This window comes from Neolamprologus multifasciatus, chromosome 1, assembly GCF_963576455.1.
Source record: "Neolamprologus multifasciatus chromosome 1, fNeoMul1.2, whole genome shotgun sequence".
In the NCBI taxonomy this organism is placed as follows: Eukaryota; Metazoa; Chordata; class Actinopteri; order Cichliformes; family Cichlidae; genus Neolamprologus; species Neolamprologus multifasciatus.
Genome location: NC_140439.1, coordinates 9,827,400 through 9,851,489, shown reverse-complemented (window position 1 = coordinate 9,851,489; position 24,090 = coordinate 9,827,400). Strand labels below are relative to the sequence as shown.

Genomic DNA, 24,090 nt, shown 5'->3' with positions numbered 1-24,090 from the left:
GTTTTTCTTTCCCGATGTAGCCGAGTGCTTGCTCAAAGGGTTGTTGGGGTTTTCTCTCTGTTATTGTAGGGTCTTTACAATATAAAGCACACTGAATTGACTGTTGTTGTGATTTGTGATCAAATAAAATTTAACTGAATTTTGTAAGTAATTATGTAATTTCATAATTACTAAATAATAATCTCAACTAGTAAAATATATATATATATATTTTTTTTAGAAATGAGACACCAGGTGACTGGTGATATTGCCAAATGTGGGGCTACCTTTTAGAAAAAACAATAAGCCCAGATTGCTGTGTTTAATTTTACATTTGTTTCACGTTTTATCATTATATTTGAAAAATAACTAAGTCTTATGTAATTATTCTTCAACTTTCTATCTTAGAGTATATTTCTGCGACTCAAATGTTTAGTCCCGCATTTTTAACAAGCCTTACAAATGCACTTAGATCCTAGATCCCGTCTTTCTCGGCTTCCCTCTTTCCTCCCTGTGACTGTCTGCTCTTACTACACAAAGCTTCGCCCCGGGACGTGAAAAACTCAGTAAACGTGCAAGGTGGCCCGGGGTGGAGTCAGCACTCAGCAGCTTCAGCCTTACTGACTGCGTGAGCTCAGCGTTTTGATTCCCTGCCCTCTAGCTTCACTTCCATCTGAAAAACGTCTTTATCCTTGGAAAAGACGTCCTTTAGGAATACCCACACATTTCTTTCGTCGATAGCAGCTAGAAGAACGGCAGGTAAGTAGAAACAGGAAGTAGTCTGCGTACAAAGGTTAGCGTGTGCTGCGGTGCCGCAGTGGCCCGTTGAGGTGGTATTGGAATATTTGGTGAACTAAAAGGTTTAATTGCTTCTGATGGAAGCTTGGCTTACATGCACGCTTTTATTAAGATGATATAGCGTAAAAAAGTAGGCCGTTTTGAGGGGAAAACATGGCTGTGTAAAACCCCAAAGTTGATTCTGTTCATCTGGACGTGGCGTTTTCAGTGGGAGAATGGCTGTTTTAACATTTACAGCGGCAAAGGACAGTTTTATAAGTGTAGCGTTAGCTTACACCACAGCAGCAAAAGAGATGTGTAACGTAAGTTAAAAACCACAGAAAAAACATACAACATTGCTTTTATTTCATTTGTTTTATTTGTTTTAATAGATATGGTTAGCTAGGGGGACTTTTCCTTGTGGTCAATGCTACCTAACGTGGCTAATATGCTTTAATGGGCTAATCTTGGTATTATCGCGAAGCTTTAGGTTTTCTGTTTGAAGCCGCGCTGATCCCAACGCAACATGACACTATCGCACAGCTATAACAGCTCATTAATGAAGGATTTATGCTTATCGATCCCAGTTTGCACACATGCATTGTTAAACTACTGTAGTAAGCCGAATGTACAGTGCTGTGTATGTGAATATCATCCAAAATGGAGCAGAGTCCCCCTTAAAAAGAGTAAAAAGTACATTTTGAAACATGTTTAGCTTCCCAAAACAGTGGACCTCTGTTTTCATCAGTCACAAGTAGGTTGCACGTAGGTCTTAAAATGTCCGCAAACAGGTTGCTGTGTACATTATATGCTTTTATGGAAATGCTGGACGAGGCTGTAGCATTTTGGATGGAAATTTCTAAAATGTAGTTTTTGCATGTAAAGATAAATTAGAAGTAGCAACATTTTATAGTTATGACACTAGAAAGCGACACTAGAGTGGTTTACAACAACAGCAACAAAAGCAAATGAAGATTACATATGGGAGATCTTACAAGGACAGGCCTCACAAATCTTACAGTTTCCTTTCTCATGACATTTCTCATCATATGTAAAGCTGTCAAATACAGTGATCAAATGTTTAAAACTGGTGGTTGGTGCTTTATATCAAGTACAAAACAAAATGCTTGATCAATCTTCACTAACCTGCAACATATGTAGCACTTTAAAAAATCTGTACACTTATGCGGATGATAAAAAAAATCCTTTCTGGACCCGTTCCAAGTGTTTCACCACTGTAATCTCACACAGCAGACAAGACTGCAGTTAGCTCATGGACACAGTTCACGATGAGTGTGTCAGACAGGTGGTACATGTTGGCTTTATTTACCAAGAGGTAGTCTTGTTTAATTTCCTGATGAGTAAAGACACCTCATCTTGAAACAAACCAAAGATGGCATGACACATAGCTGTGGAACTGTGCCCTCTGAAAGTAAACCCACTTCACAGAAGTGCTGTTTCTCCTGTAGTGCTTAGTAATTAACAGGAGCACACCAAGAGAGAGACCACCATAACAGATGGCCAACCAACGGAGACCAGACATACTCACTCATTCATGCACAGCCCATGTCTAAATTGACGGTAGTCTGCAGTATGTGGGGGTGGGAAAGCAGATGGGAGAGTCGGGAGGGAAAGAAGAGGAGGAGTGCAAGCCTGGGCCTGACTTGCAAGTTTGTAGCGTGAAAAAAAAGTGGATGGGAGATGTGGGAAACAAAGATTTAGAGGGAAGCAGTATGTTGTTTTAGACAATGGGATCTATAAAACTTAACTTCAAACTTTATGAAGTGGAGTTGTAATGAGACTGCTCTCAGATGTTAATACAGTGTTTGTGTTTAAATATAGATGGGATCAAATATAAAGAAAAAAATGTAGCCATTAAGCACTAATGCAGGTTGATTTTCATTTGTAGTATTAGTAATAAGATTTATGAAATCCACTGTTTAAAACATATAATATTAAACAAGTGTTGGATTCTGGTATTAGGCACTAAAGAACTAAGAAGCGGGTGGTTATAATTTGCAGCCTTTGGCTACTGCTCAGCTCCTACTCACTGCTTAGTCATGAATCTCTCTGCATATACATGTAATAACTCAGCTTGCTGATTCTGCCTACACTGCTGATCTGGTGCTCACTCCCCCACATACTACATTAGCTTTGTAACAAGTCATTTGTTAAAAGCCTGTTAAAATATTTCACTCCTTTTCTGTTTTATTTATATTGCACCAAATGACAACACAAGTAATCTCAGGGCACTTAAGATAGTAAGGTCAAGACCCTGCTTCACTTTTTAAGCAATCAACACTTTTGGCTATCAGGAGATTTCCTCCCATTCTACTTTTGGAATGTCTAGGTCCCAAAAGTAAGCCTGCACTCAGAGAGCTAAAGTGCTCTATTGGGATACGAGGTCTTTAAGACATGACGAAGCTTGATCATTAAGAAAGAGAAAATAACATTTGGAGAAATCTGATCTCACTTGCTACTTCCCATCAGTACAGCAGCATTTTGGTTACACTGGAGGCATTTCAGAGTGCTGGAAGGCAACCTTGAGAATCTGAAATGTATCAGCCCTAGCACAAAACCATGTGAAAGCGTATGATTAACTTTGGTATGTTTGTGTTTTGTTACTTTAACAGAAGAAATCTGGTAAAGTGTCTAACCATCAAGCCAAAGAGTGTGTTGCAGTCCCAGCACAGTTTAAAATGTAATCAGTGATGGGAAGTTCCTCTGGTCTTAGCTTCTTAGATTTTGATTGTCATACATGACGACACAGTGAATCAGAATATCAATTTATATGGCAGCCAGAGTTTAAATTGATATTCTGACTTTAATCAAAGTAGTAACTTTGTGTTTTCAGTGTGTGAAGGGTTCACATAATGTCTCAAACCTGTGACCCTTTTGCCCATTTTTAGTGGCTTCCTGTGGTTCTGGTAAAAACTACATTAATATAACTTTAGAAATGAACACGAATGTTAACATTTTTATGTGTCTATACTTTCTTTAGCAGTTCTTTACATTCTGCAGTTGTAAAAATGTGTGCCTTATGATCAAATTAAAAAGAGGTTTTAATATTTTGTTAACTACAATGTTCGTCATAGCTGTAGTCTATCACCTGGCACTTTATCTGTTTACTTGTGGATTCCGAAAACAAAAAAATGAAAGGTTGCCATGGAAAACAACAGTAAGCACATTTATTTGTTCACCACCGTGCGATTAGCTTACTGGTATGCTTCATCTCTTGTTGGTCTTTAACTTTTTTTTCCTTTTCATTGTTCTTCCCTTTTTGGGGGCAGTGACTGCAGAGTAGTCACATGTTAAAAGATTTATTGTTAGGCTCAAATATGTTTTGTCACTCCACATTGATTTCTTTTGGTTAAAAATTACACAAAAATGTCTTTTGATTGTAAAGGTTGCCAACCTGTGGCTTAGACAATAAATTTGCTCTGTTCTTTTAAAGGTGTAAGATAACGGCTTTGTTTAATGGTAGTAAAAATACATTTTTTATTTGTACTATAATCACATTTATAATTATTAGTTGTATGTGTGAAAGCTGAAGATTGTAGTGAGTGCTTGTGTACTGACTGTATAAACAGAACTGAAAATGCTGTTCTGTTATGAAATCATTATAACTGACTGAAAATCTGCTGTCTCTTGTAGCATGGGGGTCTTAGAGGAGAAAAAGGAAACATGTGGGACCATCTGCCTGAAATACCTGCTGTTTGCTTTCAACTTTCTCTTTTGGGTAAGTTTCCATTTTAGCGACCTCGAGCCTGTGCCGAGGAATTAACTGTTGAAATGTTTGCATTGAGTACAGATGCACACATGCTTTGGACAGATTTTTTTTGTTATATCTGATATCACTGTGTTGGTGTTGTTCCTGCATCATCATCATAATGTTGGTCCAGGTATCAACATTGCAACTGACCAGTCACGTTATTGTGATGTCATAGCTTTGTAGTGTGTTTAAGAAAAATAGGGGAAAAAATGCATTTGTTTATATATACTCTCTTTTAGTAAGTATTTCAAGTGTTTTCTTTATTAATTTATGCAATATAAAAATATATTATTAAGTCAGTTTTGCTGTTAGCCAAATTTAGGTTATTAATGTTAGTTTGCTAGTGATAGTTCGTTAATAGCATTAGCTAACTTCTTGCTAATGCTAACTGAATGCTCAGGCAGTGTCATTGGTCAGTTGCAGTGCTGACATCATTACGATGCAACGCAATGTCACAGCAAAGCGTGTAATAGATGCTGGTCCACTGTGTGGCTGTCACGCTTTGCCTCTCACGCTTTGCCTCTCACGCTTTGCCTCTCGTAAGCATGAAATGGACAGGATGTTCAAGTTGCAGTAAGCTGCAGTACCAGCAGAGGGCAATATTTTATTTTAAGCAACCACATATACAGTCACGGGAACCGTTTAAAGAGACATTACTAACACATTTGCGTGTAAATAGATATCAGGCACCTAGCTTAATCATTTTTGGCATACAAGGGACCTAGAATGTACTTTATACCATCGTTGGTCACTACCATCTTCTTTGCTTTAAATATATTATCTCCCCCTGCTGGTACTGCCTCTTAAGCATGTGTGACTTCTACACCCTTCTGGTGGATTCTGGGTGATGAGATGATGTAAGAACAACACCAATTATTTTTTTCTTTTTTAAAGAAACTTGTGTCTTATACTGGAATTGGATATGTTTTACCTGTTGGCTTAGCTGCTAATTTTATTAATTATATCAACATTCCCCCACAAATCAGGTGAGGGGAAAATACTTGAAAACCACCAAGTTTTCACACAAGCTTTAACAAACTAAAGCTGTAAGAGTTTCTCTCCTTTCACACTAATATGCATACACACAGTATACCTTCATATTAACCAGCTCTTTTTGGTAATATGATATAAATAGGAGAAATTGGCTCGAAAACCCTCTCTGAGGACATTAACAAAGCCTTCTTTATTCGGGCAGTAGATAAATGCCTGCTGCTATTCCAGTTCATGTAGTCAAAGCCAAGCTGCATATTTTTTACAGAGGACAAAGGCGATGCGTTCAAAGCCTTATTTCCCTCAGACTTTCCAATGTCAAGAATGTGTTGTTCTGAACTCATCTTCTGAATGCGTGTGTAAAATAAGAGTCAAACATCAGTGTGGCACCCTTACTGTCTGAACCCCACTCATTCTTAGTGTGAAGTCACACTTGCAGCTCTGCCCATATGTGATAATCATCTGTCTGCCAAAGAATCAGATCTTTCTCAAATTGGCAGACAAATAGAGCATCTTCAGTGCCAGAGTTACAGCCGTGTGAATATTTCACACTAAACCAAATCGTTTGAAATTTGCCTTGCAGTCATTTACATGGTCTCTGGTGGTTATTAAATCAGTTTGGAAAAAGGTATATAGCAACAGTCATTGCAGCCAGAAATATCTTGACTGAAGTTCAGACACCAAAATGAACACTTTGCCACACTATAAAGCATTTCGCTAAATGGCAGCCGTCCATTTACCCCAGGAGTAACATATGGTCACAGTGTCTGGGTTTTTATTGAAGTGCGTGGTTTGATCAAATTTCGAAGAGAACTGAACACGCAGATTGAACTCAAATTGAGTGAAGAACAAAAAAGGTAAATATTTTTAAATAAGATTAAGATTTACTCAGGCATTGCAGGTTTTTCATAAAGTAAAAACACATCAGTTTGGGTTCTTTTAAGTGTTTTATTTTGACCTGGACCATTACGTCTTTGGGGTTTTAGTTTTTACAGTTATGACAGTGATGCAGTATTTTCAGGACACTCCCTGATTAAAAATGAGCAAAAAGTTTACATTTCATGCATAAAAGGATTTGCTATTTGTATCATTTTGTGTTGTATATGACCTTTTAAATATCATCAAACATCTGCTTCATATCTACAATATTTTAAATACAAACAAACAGACACTACATTACAGTGCAGTATGTTGCCCTTTAAACAAACTACTCCTTGGAGTAAATATTAAAAAGAAACGTAACATTTGGGGATCAGTGATAACTTAAACTTTGTTAAAGATAAACAGAGGAAGCTTCCTATTTGTTCAGACCCTCTCGACTGTCAGATTCTTCCCCTATTACCGCTTGCTGCCACTGGGGGTCACTAAAGCTTGCATGTCTTTTATACAGCTTTTGAACAGAGAGGTAATAAACTAAAGAAAAACCTGAACCCTATAGCAAAGGGGTCCAGTGGACTTGATGTGCTGTGCGGGGAATTTTGATGGCATGGTTTAGGCCAAACTGCCCAACCCTAAAAACGATGGTTCACTCTGAATCAATACAATCTACTGGTTGATTGCCACTAAAAGTAAACAGTATAAATAGATTACGAGTGAAGAGTGAAGGCTGTTGTGCTACACCTTTGTTTGGTGTTTTACTGCCACTGTTTCTGGGTGTGGTTCTGTCTGACTCACTGTCTAGTTTGTGTGGCCATCATCCTCTCTTTTAAATTAAATCTAAATTAGGCAGGCAGTTAGATTGACTGCTTTGGCATGAAGACAGATTTCTGTTGCACTGCTGCACCATCTGCTGACTCGTCTTGCTAATATTGTATTGATTTAATTCTCCTCATATTCTCTTTAACTGTTAGCTCGGGTAATGCCGAAGATGTGAGACAATGGCGGTAGTTTCGTGCTGGGTTTAATGACTAATTCTCTTTAATTAATCAGGCAGTAAACCATATGGTTGCTTTAAAAATGTTTGAAATTGAAAATTGTTAAAGAAGTGCCACAGCTAATGATGGTTTTATTTGAATAAATCAGGCAATTATTTTTGACATTTAATGCGTAAAATGTTGATAACAGCAAACAAATGTCATTCACAATTCTTCGAGCCTGAGCCTAGCCAAGAACTTCATTACTTTGCTTGTTTGGTCACTGTCCAAAAACAACTATAAATAACAAAGAAGCAGCGGTTCCTTAAATGAAAATCATTAAACAGTTGAAGTGCGTGATTTAGTTTCAAATTCTTTCTGTCAAGAGACGATTGATCTGTCGCTGAGCTTGTATTCTCTTTAAACATGTTACCATAGCGCCACAACCCCAACCTTCAGTTATCTCGCAACAGAAACTGATTCAGGTCTGGATCCTGTGTGGCAACGGTGGGTCGTATTTTTGACAGATATTAATTTTCCTACTTTGTCACTCTGAAGCCGACTTGGGAGATTAATAATTGAAACCTTTTTTATCACTCTCAGCTTCAGTGTTGTTCAGTGTTCTGCACCACAGTCGTGGTTCTCGTTTCCCAGGCTGGCCACTGGCAGAAACTGAACTCATCATGTGCTCTTCTCCCAGTTGGCAGGGGGCGTTGTAATGGCGGTGGGTGTTTGGACCTTGGTCCTGAAGAGCGACTACATCAGCCTTCTCTCCTCCAAGACCTACGCTGCCTCCGCCTACATACTGGTCCTGGCTGGAGTCATCGTCATGGTAACAGGCGTGCTGGGCTGCTGCGCCACCTTCAAGGAGCGGAAAAGGCTACTGAGAGCGGTAAGAGATCACGTCAAGGTAGAGAAACAAAACATACGAGTGTGAAAATATCACAGAGTAGAACAGTAACAGCTAAACTGTGCCGCTTAAACAAAAACTGATAGCTGATGAAAACTCCTACCATCATCTGTAATTAGAGAGTTCAACTTTCTTAGCCAACTGCACTTTACAGTATTAGCTCATAAACAATAAAAAAAAATAACATCATAAACAGTAACTCATTGTTCTGTTGCTTAATGACTGGTCAGTTTATTACATTACAGCAAATATTGTTCTAAAACTGCCTTGGTGTACAGAACAGGAAGGACATTCAGTTAACTTAGAACAAAAGGCATCTTGAAGCATAGATACCAGTTCAAGAACCAGACTGTGTAAATATGTATGCATGTACTATGACTTAGTATGTACAGTATGTAGGGCTGCTCAATTAATCGAATTTTAATCTCGATTACGATCTGGGCTTTCAACGATCATTAAAAATGACTGAGCCGGTTATTAGCCCCTCCCTCGTGCTTTACTCTCGCGCTGCTCCGTGTGGCAAATGGAGCGCACCTCTCTGCATTTCGAACACGTGTCACAACAATTAAGAGCAGCGGTCCCCAACCTTTTTTGCGCCACGGGCCGGTTTATGCCCGACAATATTTTCATAGACCGGCCTTTAAGGTGTCGCGGATAAATACAACAAAATAAAACTAGTACCGGTACCGAAAATTTATTCATAACACACGTGAAAAGACCAAGGAAAACCGAGTAAACGATAAAAACGATAACAAAATAACGCTGAAAACCGATAAAAACCCTGAAAACTATACATTTCACACCTGAGCCTCAACTCTCGCGGCCCGGTACCAAACGACTCACGGACCGGTACCGGTCCGAGGCCCGGGGGTTGGGGACCGCTGATTAAGAGGACCCGAGGGAAGCTCGGAAAGCTAAGCAGAAGTTATTTGGAGAGGAGAGTGACTGCCGTTGGTTGAAAAGAGAGGTAAAAAAAACTTCAGTGGTGTGGAAACATTATGGGTTCGCGGAGTCAGACGTGGATCAAGTAGACATCGTGTGTAAACTTTGCTACAGTGTCGTAGCTGCACCACAGAGCAACACTACAAAGTTCACTAAACATAGATGTTTACATTTTTCATTTATTTTTTATATTGCAAACATTTGCACTGTCATCAGTATTTGCACACTATTTTATATTATTTTTTGACAATCTTTAAAGTCATTATTCAACACATTGTTATTGTTAAATAAATATCGTCAAATAATCGAGATCTCAATTTCAGTGAAAATAATCACGATTATCATTTTTGCCATAATCGAGCAGCCCTAACAGTATGTACTACAATGTAACCACCTCCATTTGGATAGCCACCATCAATACTAAGCAGGAGTAAAAAATTTGCATTCATACAGATTATTTGCATGCTGTGGTGCAAATGTTTTCTGCGTGTTTGTTGAGGTATTTCCCCTCTTTGTTGTGATTAGGAGTCATGAGTCAAAAAAGTCATTATTACACATATTACACTGGACACTTTTCTTAAAAGTAATGCAGTAATGTTCCTTAATTACTCCCAGGAAAAAGTCATTTGTTATACTAGTCGTTACTTTACTTTCATGTTACTAAATCCTTAATGAGGACACACACCTCTAAGATCTTTCTCTTAGTAGAAACAAGGTACATGAACAGGTAGAAAGTGAAGCTGCAGCCTGATGGGTCATCAGTTTGTTACCTGTTGGAGTTAAGGGTCTGACTGCTGGGCTCGGCATTCACTCAGCTTTCATTTTGGGTTCTTGGCTAGCTTAGCTTTAGCATGTTGTCTTGGTAGATGCTTGTAAAGAAACGAGGTTGTGTTAGTAGCATAATGTGGCTGTTTCTGTCCTGGATGCAGTTTTCCACTTTACTATTTATCTCATTCATTTGTGCAATAAAAATAAATGGCCATATTCATGCTCTAGACTGTGTCGGTATTTTCCTCCTCTGACATGCAAACTGAAATCAACAGATTGTAGTGGAAGTGCAAGAACCGATAACTGGGATCAATAAGCAGGCAGTCTAACAATTCCCAGGAATTGGACTATCTGGAACTGGTTTTCTACAAGAACCGGTTCTCGATTCCTCATCGTTAATCATCTTGATAGAGAATCGAACAAAAGGCAGCCAGCGTCTTTGCACTTTTAATGCCCTTAAAAACGCCTGGAGAATTATTCTTGAAGATCACTGTGTTTCCAAAAAAAATGTGGCCATAAGACATGTCTGTTTGCCTTATTCAATGTATATTTGCGCAATGCGACAATACAATGTAAAGGGGTAGTTCAAGACTTGTACACAGTACTATGCAGACAGACATACACACAGACATGATGAGAGCAGTCGAGGTTGAGGTGTCAGCCTCAGTTGCATTCACTTCAGACCAAACAAACACTTGATGGGAGCGTGTGCCCATATTTGATTTGGCACACGTCGTACACAGACTCAGCACAGGGTACTGCCAATAGAGACACCTGCATGGCACTAAACCCAGCTCAAAATAGAAACGCATAGAAACCCACTCTTGCACAAACGCTCACTGTGCTCATCCAAACATTTCCACATGGTAAACTTATGCAAGCGCACCACTGTGGGCAGAGCTTAAATGTTTGTGTTACAAGCTTTGCCAGAACAGCTTTGCTTCATTGGCATAAGTCCACTTACTGTAAGTATTTTCTGTAGTACAAGAATAGCATTTCAAACAAAGTTATGTGTTATTGATGACATTGATTCTTTCCTCACAGGAAGCAGGAAAGGTATTGTTGTCTGCATAGCCTCATATGCCTGTAGGATGCTCATACATTATCTTATTCTTGCATTTTATTAGTGTGCTAGTGATGAGCAGCACTGTTTGTAATGGCTAAAGTTACTGAAAAAGACTCCCTTTAATTTCCTATCTGGAAACAGCCAACCGAAAACATGCAAGTGGAATTACGATCTAGTTAAATGGAAAAACAAGATTAGTTACCTCATCAAGATTGGTATCTTGATGATTAGGAAAGTTTTTTGTTGAGTATAATTGATTTGGAGCTGTCTGTTGCTTTGGTCCTTATTGAATTTTGAAGAACAATACACTCAAATGTGGGTGTTGGCTGTAGTTCTCAGAGCAACGAGTGATGGGAATCTGGGCTTTCGATGTTTCAAAATGTAATTAAATAGCCTATAGATTTGTGTAAAATACATGAAGAAGTACCCACTTTCTCCATTTTATTTGATTCATAACGAGATGCGTGCGCCACCTCTTATCGTTTTTCTGTGCGTGGGAGGGGGGGGTTGAAATGCTTGGCGCAACCCGAAGAGTTGAGATTAGGGCGATGAATCACGGTGAAAGAATGAACTTGTCGACAAGGAGAGATGCTATCGAGATTGTTAAAGAGGGTGAGCATAAGGGCGGGGGGTGGGGGGTGGGGGTGGAGGCGGATTAATTGTTGTTATATTTTGTGTGCGGTGAGTGCCTGGTACCTGCTGAGAGTACACAAGAGCGGCGGTGATTGGCAGCACAGTCCTGTACCGTAAAGGTCACAAGTTCTAACAGCAGAAAAAGCTGATCCAGCCTTGGCGTCATCAGGACATTCTGCAGCTGTATGACTTAAACAAAGTCACTGCAGTTGCCTTTTAATTAAAGCGAAGGTCCTGTCAGACAGTAAGTAAAGATGTTTGCGATGTATGCTCTGTGCAAAGTATGAAAAGTCAGAAGGACAAAGGAGAACAACTGTCCCGTGGGAAGAGTCGGTTGGGATCTGTCTGCAAACACACAACTTCATTGTGTTGTCGGAGAAAAGCAAAAGATCAAAGGAATGACTCGGGGAAAGCAGAGAGAAACTTTTGCTTTCCAAATGACAGAGCCAAATGGAAAGCAGTCCAAACAGAGGCTGGATCCACCTGTGGAGAAACTGACTTCATGCAGTTTGACTGCACATATTACAAGCTCGAGTGTTCCTTGGTCTCTGCCCTTCTCTCCCTTTTCTGTGTTTGCCTTGACTTCTTACTGCATTTACAATATAGGGCATTAGTGTATCAACTGAAAGACCACAACAACTGCTTACAATTTGTTATTAATAATCAAAGTATTGATGTGTTTGATATGAAACATACCAGCACAAATGAAAAACTGGAGCAGTCATTCCACTTTGAGTCGCACCGTCTCTGTTTTACTTCAAATAATTTTTTTCTTATCTGCCTATATTTGGTTTTTTTTCTTTCTTTCATTTGAATTATATTTATCTCAGTCAACAGGCAGACAGTTTTGCATGCAGAAGAAGAGGTTAATGATGGCTACTTTATAGTTCAATTAAGCTTACAGCCTGCCTGTTCTGTTAACTGGTGGTGCTTTTGCAACCTGGTTAAGATCATTGTCAACATTTGACAAGCCACGCAGCTGATTCTGAGATTTCTCATAGGTTTCAAGAAACTAGAAGAAAAATTTAGTGTGAAGCCATTCCTACTCTTGTAAATACATCTAAATGTGGCAGAAATAATGACATACATAATTCTTTGTGTAAAGCTTGGTCTCGGTTTGTGGTCTAAATTGTAGAGTTGGTGCTTAGTTTGACATCTTTGAATAGCCTCTCTGTTTGTGTGCTTGTTTTTTGATGCATGGTGCATTTTGAAGAGTTAGGATTATGGCCATGAATCACAGCGAAGGAATGAACTTGGCAAGAGAGAGGGGGGGCTGCACAGAGATTGCCAAACATGGAGAACATAATGGGAGTTTAGTGTGTGTGTGTACACCATCCTGACTTTATGTTGCGCATCAAAAGAAGCAAATTCATGGCATCTTGTCGCTACATCTTGGAGGCATTTGCATTTTTAATTAGGACATCTTCATCCAGAATCTTTTATTTATGAATTTCAAATCGTCCATAAAAGTGCAGCTGACGTCTCCCTCTTCTATAATAAATTTGACTGATCATCTTATTTATTTATATATTTTTAATATCATTTAGCTACATTTGCTGGCGACATTGCCTGGTGTGGAAAATTGTATGCATTTTTTCCAACTTACCTTTTATGAGCTGGAAAGGTAAGATCATTTTTCAGTCCACATGGAAAAAACAAGAGCCTAAAATATCATGTCATCTCTACCTAATAACCAATATGTGTTTCATATTGTACCAAGTCTTTTAAAAACAAAGTGCATAAAGAGAATTTCAAAATTGCTCTTTGCTAAATTATTATTATATCTATTGAGTGTAGGCACAACAGTGGTTCATCTTTTGACTTAGGTGCCTTTTTATACTTGATTGAATCGTAGGTCAGTGTTAAGTGGCTTGACAAACAACATGTGCAAAGGTTTTTGAAAGACCTTTAGAAAGCCAGAAGATCTATTGCTCAAGATTACTTTAAAGACTTTTGAAAAAGTGGTTCAAGAGGGCTGCTTCAAGACTTTTGCACATTACCTGTTGAGAGAATTCAATAAAAAACTTAAACTACAGGTAATGGGTAAATAGATAAACAAAAAACGAAATAACTAATAACCACTATCAGAAAGTTGTGGACTTCTTATTCAAGTTTCTCCAGTTTGAGGATTTTATATTTTTTAAATAATCAACATTTTTAAGAAATGCAGCTGAACCTTTGCATACACCCGCAAGCACAGTGCATCTAATGAGTAAGGCGATTACACGCCCCGCTAGCAACTAAATTACAAAAGGTGGCTGGTTCAGTACCTTGAAAGGCCAACACTCATCCAACTGTGATCGGTCCGATTAAAAGTCACCTTCAGCATGACTTTGTTGCTCCAGGCTTAGCAACTGTAAAGGCAGCACTACGCTTCCAATAAAACCTGAAATGGAGACACAGTTAAACATTGATGTGCATGCAAATATGGGTTTCTTCTTTGCAGCACTATATTGTTCCTTTATGTGTACTTACTGTGGCGGAGGTACATTCAGATAAAGGAGAGAAAATGTTACAGACACTCTGGAGTAAAACACATGCTGTCATGTAGGACACTAAAAGCCAAAGAAATCTGTTGAAATCTTTTCTAATAACCACAGCAATGTGCGAGTGATTTGACTCTGATATGTTGGCTGTGTGAGAGAAAAAAGAAAACTGTAGTTCAGTCAGAAAGCCTACATGGAAAGGATGCAGTGGAGTCTGAGGCCAACACAGTGCTTTACAAAGCATTTTATTCATATGAACCTGCTGAGAGTCATTTTGGCAGTAATTACCCTGTACCCTTATGTCACCCGGGAGAAGACTGGAAGCGCAGACGTAAAATGAGAGAGACTGTGCCTGAGATCTCGAGGAGGCCCGCAAAGTCGATGCAGTCAGTAATTCGTCTCTATAGCCAACAACAAGTTCTCTGTCACGCCCTGTGTACGTCACTGTCCGTGTGGGATCAGTCTGGAAAAGCTGTGCGTGCGATTGTGTGCAAAGGAGTGAGAACAGGCAGAGCCACACAACACAGTTATGTCACAGTATCTGGGAAGTGGCCTTAATTCTATGCATGTTCAACTGCAACTGTATATACTGTAGGTTGCAGGTGATGTTGTGATTGATGTTTAAAATATATTCATATATAAAATATTAAAATATTTACATATATAATCATAAATTGGAGGAAGGTGGGTTTTTTTTCTATTATTATCTATTATTATTACTAAAACCTCTCCTCACAGATTTATATTTGGGGTATAATATAAGTGAGAAAACTCTAATAATCCTGTTGCCTAATAAGAGTTTCAGATGACATCAGAGACATTTTAAGCAAGTTTTCATCATTGTTTTGACTTTTTTTTTCTTTTTTGCAGCAGAACATTTTACACCTAAAATACATTATCTAACTCAATAGTCTCCGGAAATTAAAGAAGGAGAAATTAGATGTGAAATATCATTGAAAATGTGATAAAAGCGTATCTAATCCTGCAGTGTCTCCTTTATAAGTCATCCCACAGATGTCCTCATACACGCGTATGAGATCACTTTACACGTGGTAAGTATCAAATCCAGATAAATCCAATCATGGGAGGAAAATGATGTAAAAACAACTTCATGCCAGGTGTGCATGGATAAAAAAAAAACAAAAAACTAAACTATATCTGTATTTTCATGTGTTGTCTTTCTCTTCAAACCCTCAACACGGCATCAAAATGCATCTTGAAGTCTGCTCAGCATTCAGGCTCAGAGCTGCTCGGAGATCTAATCAGCAGCAGCTATCAAATCAAAGGCCCAAGTCCTTTTTACCGGGCTGATTTTCTCCCCTGTGGAAGCAGCAGGCCAGAGGAATTTAGGCCAAGGTTTGGGTCAGATAATAATCTCTTCTTGTCTTTAATTCTGAAGAGGAGAAGTTCAACTTTTCACTTGGCTTGAAAGGCAGACGCTCCCCCTAATTTTCCAATGAGCTTGGTCACGAATCGGATGCAGATGATAAACTCTGTGACATGTGACACTCTGCAGTGACTCAAAAGTTTTGCAGTTTCATCCTGGAGTCTTACTCAGAGCAAAAGAGCAGAACAAGAGTGGATGATTAAGCAGAGGAATTATTGTAATGTTGTGATCTGTTTTATGTCCTGGCAGAGTCATTCATCTACTTTACACTGTTACAAGCCTCTTAAGTCCACCTGTATGATATAATACCGTCCTTGGATTGGATTATATCTACATGCATGAAGGTAAAAGAATGCCATAAACACTCAGGCTTGTGAATTTCCCGAATGTGGGAAATTTTTGTCTGTGTAAAGCTCTGCCATATTCTACCCTTAGAGTTTTAGAGTTCTACTTACAATATTTATATCAGCTGTACATTACTACATTAGACATTCTTGTTTTGACAGACAGCATCATAACAGTTTTGAAATAATGTCATTTAAATGTGTAACTTTTTTAAAAATGACAATTTAATGCTGCGTAATGATGCGTGAGCGTAATCAAATACTCTAAGGGAGGTTGTTGCATATAATTCTTTCTTTGGTCATTATAGACAGACAGACAGCTTTTGCTTCACTGAAAAAATTACCCACATCATTCCACCACTTTTATAGTCGCAGGAACATTTCTCCTCCAAAGGTGTGTGACTGTGCAACTTTCTGCACCTGCAAACACACCGAGAAGAAATCCCAGCTGTGTTCAACTACATGCTCCAAATATATGTTTAATGCCAAGTTACAAAAGAGTCATACCATCAGGTTGCTCCAAGAACTCCTCTTTACAGTGTAAATTATAATGATGGCCAGCATTCATTGTTGAAAAATTGTGTCAGTGATGGAAGATATTCTGGCATACTGCAGACATCAACCTACTTAACAATTTTTATTGCAGTTTATCAGTTTTTTCCATGTTTGTCACTATATATTAAAGCTTTTCGTAACACATTTGTGCTTGTATAAGGGTAAATTAAGGACACTATCACTTTGTGCTATCAGCAAAGTCTGAATTGATTTTTGCTCCAAGTTATTCCTTTTTCAAATAGTTTTACAAACCTGCAGAGGACAACATTGTCTAGTTTTTGTATTTCTGATAGACAGCTTCATATAAGTTAGCCAACCCTTTGCCATTGCATTGTTTCTGTTTGGTTCTACCTCTCTAACAGTGCTGTGTGGATGACTTTGCTGCATGAGTGGGTTTGATTGCATTATTCTTGCTCAAGGAAGAATGACACAAGGCCTTGGAAAGGAAACATAGTTCAAGCTGGCTTAAGAGAATCATGTTTCAAGTGGTGTCAAAGGCAGCCCCGCAAGCTGCCACATCACATTTGTAACCAACTGGTCGTGTCGCTTTATCACCATCCACTAACTGTAATTCCTTCTCTGTGTTTCCAGTACTTCATTCTGCTGCTGTGTATCTTCCTGTTGGAGATCCTGGCCGGTGTCCTTGCTTATATCTACTATCAGCAGGTAATTCCCATTGTATCATTAAAAAAGACCCTTCTTGTAATGTATGTATGTGTGAAATTGAAGGAGGAGCAGGTGGCAGATATTGCAAGAGTGGATATTTATTTTAAATGACAAAAAAACGTACGACTCTGGTTAGCATTTTGTAACTTATTATAGCATCTTTACTAAATCTGTGTTACGTCGACTCTAGTCTGTCTGCTGTATTACAGTAAATCATCATCTGATATTGAAAAATGATGTTAAGGTGTGTAGCATATATTGCATTGTGCAAAAATTCAATAGAGCATGCTTGACAAATGTGTTGTGTCTCCTAATCCAAGCACATAGTCAAAAGCATTGTAATAATACACAGACAACTGTTTCATTTCCCACATGGCATGTGCTCTGCTGTAATTTTAACCTCGACAAAAACCAGCGTGAGAAACGAGATTCCAGAAAGGGAGTATAAGACGGCCCATTAAAAATACAAATGTCTGACTGCCCATATTACTTGTGGTACATTGAGTCCAAATGGAATGAAAAATGCCTGCAGCAGGACACATAATAAGCCTGAATGCACTGTGTCAGAATCATTTAAAAGCATTTGCTTTGATTTTGAACTCAAATACACAGAATTTTCAAACTTATTTCATTTCACTCCACTAAAGAATGAAGAACCTTACTGGCAGGTTAATGACTGAAAAAAGTAGAAACACCACAGACTGTGTACTAAATGCACACGGTTTGGTTTTCAAGTGATTATTTTCTCGTGTGTAGTTAATGTATAAGCTAAACTAAAACTGACAGCCTCCCTCGGCACATTTCTGCTGTACCACTGTAGAGTTATACTGACTGCACTGCAAACAAGAGCAAATGACAAGCATTTTTCCTTTAGGAATATTAACATGACATTGCTCTCTACCAACATCGCTCCCACCCCGCTTAGTCTTATAGCCTAGTGGCTTGTAGCTCAGGAACAGGACTTTTCTCAGTCTAGAGGTACACTGTTTTCACTTTAACTGCCTCTTTCATTAATGCACAGTTCATGAGCAGCCACTGAGGTCCATGGCTGTGTGCCGCTTCCTAAAGCTCTGTCTACTTTACTTGCCTCAAAATATTCTCACAAGCATTAAGTTGTGTTAAAGTCTCTAAAGCCTCTTCCCCTGTTATTAATCTTTTCACTCTCTCTGCTAATAAGTTGTGAGAACGATACCAAGATGAACAACTCATGTAACATGCTTGTAATTCACAAACGCGCCCATTTTTAGCTACAGATTCTGCACAAGGGATTTGCTCAGACTTTATTTTGTTTTTGTAATCAGACATGATCATAAACCTCTTTGCGATTGCTTTGTTTGCGAGCTGCGTCCCTAGGTTGCTCATAGTTTGGATGAATTACTTGTCTGCAAACCTTCACCATTTAACTTTCACTATTATTATGAAAATAATTCTCATTTTTCAGGAGCCATTTGAAATTTCTCTCTGTGCCCAAATGGCTGAGATTTAGTGAACGTGGTCAAACCTATGCAGAGCTGGTTATTCTGTCCGTGTTCAGACAGAAGTACCACGACACAACATGATATCCCTGTAAAGCTCGTTTGGTGTTCTTTCCAAAATCATTTGAATTGTGTCTCTAGCAAATATCTAGTAAATTGTAAAATGAGCCCACTGCTGGTCTGATGGTAAAGAAAAAAGGGTTAATAGACTTCAAACAGATGCCATGTATTAAAATACACACGTTATTCATAGACTGTTTTAACAGGTTGTATTTATTCTGGTTTCTGATCTAAAGTTGTGCTTTGTAATATAAGAGTGACAGGGTTGGGCACTAGCAAAGTACTGAGCTTGCCCATAGTTTGATGAATGAAGCTGACTTGTCTGCAAACACTCACCATTTTACTCTCTAAACTGTAGTAAAACTTGAAAAAGTGCAATGCGAAACAGAAAACGTTGTGCCTCACCACAAGACACAACTTTTATGTTGAAGGTAAACAGTCTTTGTTTACAGTGTGTGTCACACTTTTCAGAGTTTCTCTACGACTTGGCGAATAGTTTGCTACTGTTTGCAGACAAGTCTGTATGTGTCATACAAACGATTCGCAACCACAGCGACCTACTAGCAACACATGTAGGTTTATACAGTGCAGCACCGTATACCTACTAGTGACAGCTAGCAACCTTCCGGAACAGCTTATAGCCAGAAATACATTTTTTCCTAGCAAGCAGTGGTTGTCAGGGGGTCACTGACGCTGACAGTTTCCCAGAGATTGCCAGCAACCTTCAGCAGCAAATTGCAATTGGTGGTCCAGCCTTGTATGGCCTATTATTATCATTAACAGAAAACCAGCTAACAAAAGAAAAAGCATATTTCAAGTATATCGAAGACCCATGATGCTGTTCTTGCTTTTAAATGAATATGTATTAAATAAAACAGCGGTACTAAACTGCTCCTGTGTAAAGATGGGAAGATCCATTGTGCCTGGAATTCATGTTTGCTCATACTCGTATGTGGTTAATGCAGTGTCATGGTGTAGTTCACTCCCATACTGACTCTCTCATACTTACGGAGTCCCTTTAAAACGTGAATGACTGTTTTCATTCACCGCTGCAGTGTTTCTGAAACTGTCAACAGGTAAAATGAAAACCTGAACACCACCTCTTCTCCTTTCCTCTTCTTTGTTTTCACCTCGCGTCTCTCATCTTTCTCTGCCCTTCCTTCCTCTCTTCATCATTCATTCCCTTGATATCTCCTTCATGCTTTGATTTACAGTGGTTTCCCAGCTGGCTTGTTGCCATAGAAACTGAGCCCCCCAGACCTTCCACTCCTCCTGCGTTTTCTGCCACTGGTCTAGAGAACAAAAAAATAAAATAAAACCCAAAAAACAGACTTCCTCTGCTTTTACACTAGCTTCGTCTTCATACGCCTCTCTGTTTTTAGAAGTACTATCCGTGATGTGTATTTTAAATCCCGTGTGCTATGATGTGCTGGAGAATCAGTAGTCCAAGCAACAAATTCATCACTTTAGGTCATGCTCTGTCGTGCTGCCTTCCCATTTTTGTTGGACTACATGTACACCTGTGTGCGTGTTTCTGAACAGTTGAATGATGAGCTGAAGCAGAACCTAAAGAAGACCATGACTGACGAGTATGATCAAACAAACTCCGAGCACATCACCAAGGCTGTAGACAAGCTGCAGCAGGAGGTAAGTGTCTGCAATGGATGAAGGAGTCCAGACACAAATGTTGTGCAGCTTTGTGAGATTTCTTTGCACATTTGAATTTCTACATTGGCCAGTGTGGATGGAATTTCGGTTGTTGTGTGCATCCACTTTTTCATATTGCAAATGAACCTGGACTTGCAAGCCAAAGTCACATGGACTCACATGTGGTTTGTTGATTGGACAGCCCTAGTGCTACCCTATCATCTCATCAGATTAGAGATTTTGGAGATGGGAGCGAGTCAAAGTAAATCCAATTCAGTCCACGACTTCATCTAAGCATGATGGACTGGTCTGCACTCTCTGCTGTAATTTACCTTCTCTTCTAGTCAAACGAGCTGACAGCGCGTTAAGGAATGTGTAAATCTGAGGTGCTGTTAAGACTTCTGTTAGTTTTTATACTCATTGCTTAGTTTTTTGAGTATAAAATCTTGTCTTTCACACATCAACATGTAGTCATTCTTCTAAACTTCATTTTGCATAATTTCCAAAAAACATGAATTTGCACTATTAAAGGAATTTGTAAATGTTCTTTTAATGGAGTCATTTTTATTATATATTCAAATAGCATCAGTATGAGAACAGAACTACAGTATACATGCATACATACATTTCCCTCAAAGTAAATATGAGGAAAATGTGAATCTTAAAGTTTAGTTTAAAAATAAAACAATTGGCTTAAACTGAGTTGTAAATCTTGAGCAGGAGCTGCACCTCTGTTGAATATGGAAACAACATTTGGATTTGCAAAACAATTCACATTTCAATCACAACTGTATTTTACTTTACAACGGGCCTTTTTGAGTGCAGTTTTTCTAGTTTTGCCATCAGATTTGATTGTGAATTTGATTTTGATATCAAAACTATTTGATCTTCATGTGAAAAAGAACGTTTTCACAACTAAGTACATCCCACGACTCGGTAGCTTGGAGAACCACCTTTAGCAACAATAACGTAAAGTAACCGTTTGCTGCGTGACCTTGTCAGTCTCTCACATCAGTGTAGAAGAATTCTGGGCCGCTCTTCTTTACAATGTTGCTTCACGTCATTGAGGTTTGTGGGTGTTCGTTCATGCACAGTTTGATACCTTGCTCAACCAGTTGTAGATTTGCTGCTAATGATTGACCTGCTGCTTGACCCAGTTTTAGCAATTATACATATTTGACTCTAGAATATTTGGTGTACAGAGAGAGGAATTCAGGATTGATTTGATTACTGCAAGGTATCATCAGCCTATTTAGGCCAGCTTAAGTTTACTTTAAAGACAGGAATGTGGGAAATGGTTATCCTGACTCTATCCAAGTCAACAAAATCCACTTACTGACTTGGCAGTATAAAAAAACCCTTTGTTTAAACTCTAAAAAAAATAAAAATAAAAATGGCACATTAAGGTTTTACATAAATGTAGTTTCCAGTTTTAACATGAAGCCAAGCAAACTGCCAGCTGATGCCTTATGTTTGCCTTACTGGGGGAATCAATCATCTTATAATGCTCGTAATAATGCTTTGAACCAAGAGAACACGTATGCAGAGTTTTGCTTAAGTGTAATGCAACACTTAATTATTTGTTATCAGTATAAACCAGTTTTTTCATGGATGTTTGTCTGAGTCTTTTATACTTTCCAGCTGTCAGTGAAGTGTTTTCCCTCCGTCTCCTCCATCAGTTCAAGTGCTGTGGGAGCAACAGTTCAGCTGACTGGGCTGAGAGCGTCTATATTCGCTCTGGTGCAAAAGGCAGGAAGGTACCTGACAGCTGCTGTAAGACCATCACCAACATGTGCGGTATAAGAGACCACCCATCCAACATCTACAAGGTGGAGGTGAGTGCGTGAACGGTGCCGGGGGGTGGGGGTGGGGCGGGCTTCATCTGTATTTCTCTCATGTCTCAAGATGTCAGCATAGAGGCGGTGTGGCGTGAGCGTAGCAGGAAAAAGAACAGCCATCACATCCAAACTGTATACATAACATTGTTTGCAGTGAGACTCCAGCAACACTCCCACATCAACTGATGCAACATGAAGACACTCTTTGTTTTTCATTTAGGGTGGTTGCATCACTAAACTGGAGAATTTCATCTTGGACCACCTGAAGATCATCGGAGCCGTCGGTGTTGGGATCGCTTGTGTACAGGTGAGCAAAAAAATAAAGAAAATGCCTTTAACTTTGTGTTTACACACAGAGACTCAATAAATGTATGTAAACCTATGGAGAATACAGCTTTGCTAAATTAAGTTTTTATTTTCATCTGTTTTAATCCCCAGATCATCGGGATGGTGTTTACATGCTGCCTATATCGAAATCTAAAGGCAGAGCCGTACTAAGAGAAGCAAAAGAAGAAAAATGTGTGAGTGAAGGAGGTAACTTCATCACCGCATGCCATACTCAAATAGCCCATAGGTTCTTTTCTTTGTCCTCCGCATAGGGGAGGATTTGTTTGGCAAGGGATCAAATTGCACATCTGAGCATCTCATTTTAGTAAACAAAGGGTAGAGAAAAAAAACCCACTACAAGGTTTCTTGAAGTAATTAGGCTCTCAAATTGCACTCTCAGCTCCATCTTCAAGATCACAGCACTGTGAGAAAAAGCCTCAGAGAGAAACTGATGAGAATTTTAACTGATTGTGTAAATTAGTGTGAGACAGCCTCCCTGGGACTCAAACATTGTAGTTTTCTTCCACTCGGATTCCCTCAATGTACTTTTATATGTGTAGACCAGGTGCTACACCCGAGAGTGGTGTAAAGATCAGTGGAGTAAAACTGGCACTTTGCAGGAAAACGTTAATCCCGGTCACAGCAGCTTCTTTTCTCCATCAGCATAGTTTAACAAGCTCACCTCTGGGGCCCTCTTCAACTGCAGTAGTGTTTAGTTTCCATATTAACAAGACAGTCCTGTGTTTTAGATCTTCTTCTGTAATGACCTTTAAACATTGGAACAAATATATATATCATCTATTTTCTTTTACATATGTACTTTCTTATGAGCTGTTAATACTTTTGCCTTTATTACCTAATCTGTCTCCTTACTGAGACGTGTCTGATCATGCTTTAAGTCTCCTAAGAACACATTTTCTGCCAGAATGAAGGTGAACAGGTTAGTGCCTTGCTCAGCACCATAACTGTGCCATTTGATGTCCTAACACCAGCCTTTAAACACAGTTTGACTAGTTTAGGTGTAAACACTGATCTCATTGAAGGGAGTTTGTGATTATGAGCAGTCCCACTGATATTGTTCAAACGAAAGTGTGTCTTGTTTTTGATTTTATTGCCTATATTTAATATTTTATAATAATAATAAAATATTATATTATAAATTATAAAATTATATTATTATATATAAATATATATATATATATATATATATATATATATATATATATATATATATATATAAAATATATATTATAAAATTATTATTATAATTTTATAATAATAATATTTTATTATACACTGATGCCAAAGTCATCAACTGTAACACTGGACCTACTCTGTCTCCTCCAGCCTTATTCCTATACATACTGATGTCTCTGTTTTTGTAAATGAAGATTTTTTTTTTACTCTGCTATAAACTGCGACTATATTGTTGTATTTAATACACACTGTAGAAAATTATAGTCTCTCACTGTTAGTAATGATCTTTCCTTTGTGCCTCAAAGATAAAACCAAGCTAATCTGCTGTATTTCTGTCCTCCTGGTAATCCAGGATGTATTTTAGTTTAAATAAACATTGATTAAAAATGTGCTTTGCTTCTGCTGTGTTTGCTCTCAT

General features: G+C 38.6%; 1 protein-coding gene across 1 annotated transcript; it reads left to right on the top strand.

Moving 5' to 3' along the window:
* The first annotated feature begins 492 nt into the window (after positions 1 to 492).
* On the top strand, positions 493 to 22,973 carry LOC146525311 (CD151 antigen-like). Its single transcript, XM_085154428.1, has 8 exons — positions 493 to 738; positions 4,411 to 4,495; positions 8,072 to 8,263; positions 17,054 to 17,128; positions 20,206 to 20,310; positions 21,990 to 22,145; positions 22,369 to 22,455; positions 22,587 to 22,973. The coding sequence occupies exons 2-8, from the start codon at positions 4,412 to 4,414 to the stop codon at positions 22,644 to 22,646; spliced, it is 759 nt and encodes a 252-aa protein (XP_085010554.1). The 5' UTR covers positions 493 to 738; position 4,411; the 3' UTR covers positions 22,647 to 22,973.
* The last annotated feature ends 1,117 nt before the right edge of the window (positions 22,974 to 24,090 follow it).